General features: G+C 36.9%; 1 protein-coding gene across 1 annotated transcript in view; it reads left to right on the forward strand.

Annotated features, from left to right (window-relative positions):
• RELN (reelin) overlaps positions 1-5,705 on the forward strand; it is a 495,668-nt gene that overhangs the window by 461,461 nt on the left and 28,502 nt on the right. Inside the window, exon 53 of the mRNA XM_029918775.1 lies at positions 1,695-1,982. Within this exon, the coding sequence (XP_029774635.1) occupies positions 1,695-1,982 (288 nt within the window). The remainder of the gene's footprint in view (positions 1-1,694; positions 1,983-5,705) is intronic.

Genomic DNA, 5,705 nt, shown 5'->3' on the forward strand with positions numbered 1-5,705 from the left:
CAGGTATCAACTATCCATTAGATACTGAATCAATTTTTCTTAAGCACTACTAACTGCTTGCTTTTCTTGAAGCTAGATCATTCTGAAAATTTCCTGTTAGACCTATGAGTGCAAACATATGGTTTCTGTCCTTCTCTGCCTGGCTTACTTCGCTCAGCATGACACCCTCAAGGTCCATCCACTTTCCTACAAATGGCCATATGTCATTCCCTTTCATTGCCATGTAGTACTCCATCGTGTTTATATACCACATCTTCTTGATTATGTCCAGAACATTTAGAGCCTTTGAATTAGGTGCTTGCACTCAGCTTTTCCAGTGTCTTATAAATATTATCTACTACAGGATCACTCACTGTTTCCTGGAACAAATCTAAAGGGTATAGTCCATTAATGTGCTAGGAAATTAGATCAGGATACTTTCAGCTACAGGTAACAGAAAACCCAATTCAAATGGACTCAATTAAAACTGAAATGTATTATATTTGTAATTAAACAACCCAAAGGTAAGTGGACTCTAGGATTGGTTGATCCACAAGCTCAAAAATGTCTTCAAGGACATTGTTACTTCTTCTTTGACTCTGACTCTTTATTCCACCATTCACACATTGATGTAATACTCATGAACATAGATGGCTTCCAGAAAACTGGAGCAGAGTGCATCTTTACCTATATCCAATGGAAGAAAAACAGAGTTGCTTTTCTTTCACAGCCAGATCCTGAAATCTTGTGTCCCATTGCACAAATCAGCTCAAAAATGCCCATTCCTGACTCAGTCAGTAGCTAGGGGAGTTCTGTTACTCCTATGACTCACCAGGGATGAAGTGGGTGCTGGGGAGATCGATGTTACCAGTGACTCATTATAACCCTTCATCTTTCTCTCTCTTTTTTTTAATAATGATATAAAACTTAATATTCGGTTAGATGCACACATCTTAACTGGTCAGCACCAGTGAGTTCTTACCAATGTGTAACCTGCAGAACCACCCTTAAAACAAGATGCAGAACATTTACATCACCCCATAGAGTTTCCTCATGTGACTTTGAACTTTTTACACCAAAATAGTGTAGCGTATTTTGGTATAAGGTTAATTGTGAGGCTTGTAGTTTCCCCCAGAAGGCAGAGAAGAACAATGATGAAATCAAAATCTTGGGGAAATTGCCCCTTCCTGTAACCCTTTCAAAATTGTTCTCTAATAAGCACAGTTGTTCTGAGAATATCGATTACCTTTGGGGATTCAGAAGTTGCTGTTGGCTGACCACCTGAGGGCTGTGTGTATGCTGACTAGTCTCTGTGAAAGGATTTACTCATCTTCTGTACAATTTCAGAAATGCAATTAATGGGTCTAAATTGTGACACAACCACTGGACTCCAGTTTCATAAACAACCTCATGTGTGATAGTTACAGATTTGTATTTTAAAATGTTCCTATTTCTTGAAACAGAGATTTCACTGCATTTTCATTTTGTTGTACGAGTTTGCTCACATACTATAAATTTAAATGAAACTGGCTTTAAGGTTCCATTACTAGAAATAGATAATGGTGGTCAAAAACATTTTTTATTAACCCTTTTCATCCTGCCAGAGTGACTTAAATGTTTTTTTTTCCTCTTCTGTACTGAGTGTACACATAGGAAAATGGACCTGAATTAAGCTAACTTTTGTTCTCATTCCTTTGCTTCTGTGTTGTCAATAGTCCAGTAAGATTGAGGTTCTATCAGAAGTACTCAGATATGCAATGGGCAATCGATAATTTCTACCTGGGCCCTGGATGCTTGGACAACTGTAGGGGCCACGGAGATTGCTTAAAGGAACAGTGCATCTGTGATCCGGGATACTCTGGGCCCAACTGCTACTTGACTCACACTCTGAAGGTAATGTTAATGCCCCAGAAGGAAGCATTTACTCACACTGCAGGTTGTGCCATAAGAGCCATTGTAAATGTGAGTCTAATAAGTTATAACAGTGGTCTCTGGGTGTCCCAGTAAATAAATTCTTTGGCTGGCAACTAAAAAATATCTCTTAGGTTTCTTAGATATAGAGTCATCAAGACCAAGGTCTTAGGCTTCTTAGATACAGGAATATCAAGACCATGTTCTAGTACAATTTACTCAATTTATAAAATAAACCAGACTGTATTGATTAAAGAGCACAAATAATCTGCATTTTTTTAAAAAGCTGACTCAATTTGAAACCAGCATTAACTCTGCTTTACTTCACTTTTTCAGTAGATGTGCTGTTTGAAGGAAGATATTGATGTTATGAAGCAAATAATATAGTTTTGTGATCACAAAGAAACAAATTTTCAAAAATGACCAAACAGTAGCTGAATTTTTTCTATTGAATTGTAATTGATAAATAGTATTATTTTCATTTCAAGCGAGCACAGTAGTGGTTGAACAGTTCTGACATGATTCCCAATAAGCGTAGTCGCCATTATGTCACCAGACAGCATTTTTACAGTATTCTCATTACCTGAATTTTTGTTCAGAAAGCTCAATGTTCCAATTTGCTGACTGCTAAAATGTGGCTCTGTATTAAGAATAGAGAGGCCATTCTTGAAACTTTCGCTGTTACATTATTATTTAATATGCAAAGTAAACACAGTTGCCCAACACAGTTGCCATATATGTGTTCTATTTCTGTGAACAAATACAGTGCATTCATCATCACAATAACAGAAAAGTGACTAAACCAAAAAAGCACAAGTGACTGAAATCAAACATGGAAGTGACAAAAAAATGTAAACAAAACTTGTTCTGTCATTTTTTTCCTATAATACACCAACAACTTTGGAATTAATAAATTTAAAAAAATAACACTGGAGTAATGCTCACTTGTATCTGAAACTATTGGTCAACAAATGAGATTATAACATGAGGAACCTACTCATAGGTAATGAATTAATTTTAAAAAAATCTAGTTTCTTTCATGAGCATTCAAATTTCATTAGTATTCCTTGGTTGGATAAGAAATTAATAAGTCTGTGTTACAAAATAATAAGTCTATATTATGAACTCTGCTCAAACCTTTCTAATGAGTGTTTACTTGGTTAACAGTGAATGTCTTCTAACTCTTGTGTCCTAATGTATAAACCTCCATTTTTAAAATTGCATTTATTTGCTGACATAAGTGAGGTAAGATAGGACTGACATATCACTACTTGTCTTTAACTGTAGAGATAATTATGTTCTGATTTTTTTTTATATTTATTCATTTTTGAGACAGAGAGAGACAGAGCATGAGTCGGGGAGGGGCAGACAGCGAGGGAGACACAGAATCCGAAGTAGGCTCTTGAACTTACAGAGCTCACTCACTGTGAGATCATGACCTGAGCCGAAGTCAGACACTCAACGGACTGAGCCACTCAGACACCCTGAGGTGATTATGTTCTGAGTTGGAGGAAAAAAAGTGTCCATTTAAATCATTTAAACTACACAGTAAGATACCAACTAGACAACTCCTCTAAAGAAATTAAAAAGTACAGTTTTTCTGTATACAGTTACTGCCATTGCAACTGTAACAAATTGTTTCCATGATATATTTCTATCATGTGAAAAAGCAAAAAACAAAAGAATTGTGCCTCAACCCAGTACAAAACTATATTATGGACAAAATTAATAGAAAAATCAATATTTTTATTATAGCTCACTATGATGTGAAGGGCTAAAATAATTTTGCATTAAAATAGCCATAATGAACCCTAATATTTTATCTACTCTTTTTGAAAAATAGACCATTCCTACAAATACCATATAACTTCACTCTTATGTGGAATTTAAGATACAAAACAGATGAACATAAGGGATGGGAAGCAAAAATAACATAAAAGAGGGAGGAGAAACCATAAGAGACTCTTAAATACAGAGAAAAAATAGAGGGTTGCTGGAGGGGTTTGGGGGGGGGGGATGGGCTAATGGGCAAGGGGCACTAAGGAGGGCCCTTGTTGTGACGAGCACTGAGTGCTATATGTATACAGGTGATGAATCACTGGATTCTATTCCTGAAAACATTATTGCACTATATGTTACCTAACTTGGATGTAAATTTTTAAAAAATAATACATTAGGGATGCCTGGGTGGCTCACTTGGTTGAGCATCCGGCTTCGGCTCAGGTCATGATCTCACAGTTCGTGGGTTCGAGCCCCATGTCGGGCTCTGTGCTGACAGCTAGCTCAGAGCCTGGAGCCTGCTTCAGATTCTGTGTCTCCCTCTCTCTGACCCTCCCCTGCTCATGCTGTCTCTCTCTGTCTCTCAAAAATAAAATGAAAAACAGGAGGAAAAAAATTTTTAATAATAATAATAATAATAAATTAAAAAGAAAAATAGACTATTCCTGGTTGTTGGTCATTCTTAGTTAGGAGGATAAACTGGAGACCCAGGAGAAATATTTTGTTCTAGATTTTGAATACCTCTCATCATCATCCTGAATCTTGACCCTGATAAACATGTAAAAACTGACTCCCAAGGTTGATTTTCTTTTGACCTCACACAAAAAAGCTTTGGTTTCAAATGTCCCTGCTTAACCATGTAGATGTTCTAAGTTCACACTGTTCTGGAAGCTAAAGGGTCCTGGTTACTTAAAGCAGTCTCCAAACTGCAGATTCCTGGAGGAAAACAAGATAATCCATTGAAAAATGTTAGGGAGGGGCACCTGGATGGCTCAGTCAGCTAAGTATCTGACTCTTGATCTCAGTTCATGTCTTGATCTCAGGATCTGGAGTTCAAGCCCCACATAGGGCGCTGGGCTGGGCATGAAGCCTACTTAAAGAAAAAAAAAATGTTAGGGGAAAAAAAGTGCGAGGACAATGTGCTTTATTTTATATTGCTCCTTTATTTTTCATTTTTGTGCATGTTTCATAATATAATAAATTACAACTGTACTTTCATATCCAATATAAAAATATACATATTTGGAGAGTATATACTTAAGTAACTTCATAAATAGGAGTGTTACTATAGTCAACTTACAATTGTTTTATTTTAAGATTCTTTCTAGACTTTAAGTTCCAATGATTCAACATTATTAGGCACTTTATTTTTTTTAATTTTTTTAATATTTTTATTTATTTTTGAGAGAGAGAGAGTCAGCATGAGCAGGGGAGGGGCAGAGATAGAAGGAGACACAGAATCCAAAGATAGGCTCCAGGCTCTGAGCTGTCAGCACAGAGCCTGATGCAGGGCTCAAACCCACAAACCGCAAGATCATGACCTGAGCTGAAGCTGGACACTTAACCGACTGAGCCACTCAGGCATCCCTATTTAAGCATTTTAAATGATCTTAATGTATGATGGAAAAGAACATTGTTAGACATATCTTGGTTTTTTATTTTTTCTCAAATGCTTCAGGAAAGCATTAGAAATCAGTGCTTTTTCTGCAAGGAAACAATCAAGAAAACTAATAGGCAACCGACAGACTGGGAAAAGATAGTTGCAAATGACATATCAGATAAAGGGCTAGTATCTAAAATCTACAAGGAACTCACCAAACTTCACACCCACAAAACTAACCCAAAATGGGCAGAAGACATGAACAGACACTTCTCCAAAGAGGACATCCAGATGGCCTACAGGCACATGAAACGATGCTCAACATCACTCATCATCAGGGAAACACAAATCAAAACCACACTGAGATACCACCTCACACCAGTCAGAGAGGCTAAAATGAACAAATCAAGAGACTATAGGTGCTGGTGAGGGTGTG

The sequence above is a fragment of the Suricata suricatta genome, chromosome 2 (assembly GCF_006229205.1).
Source record: "Suricata suricatta isolate VVHF042 chromosome 2, meerkat_22Aug2017_6uvM2_HiC, whole genome shotgun sequence".
In the NCBI taxonomy this organism is placed as follows: domain Eukaryota; kingdom Metazoa; phylum Chordata; class Mammalia; order Carnivora; family Herpestidae; genus Suricata; species Suricata suricatta.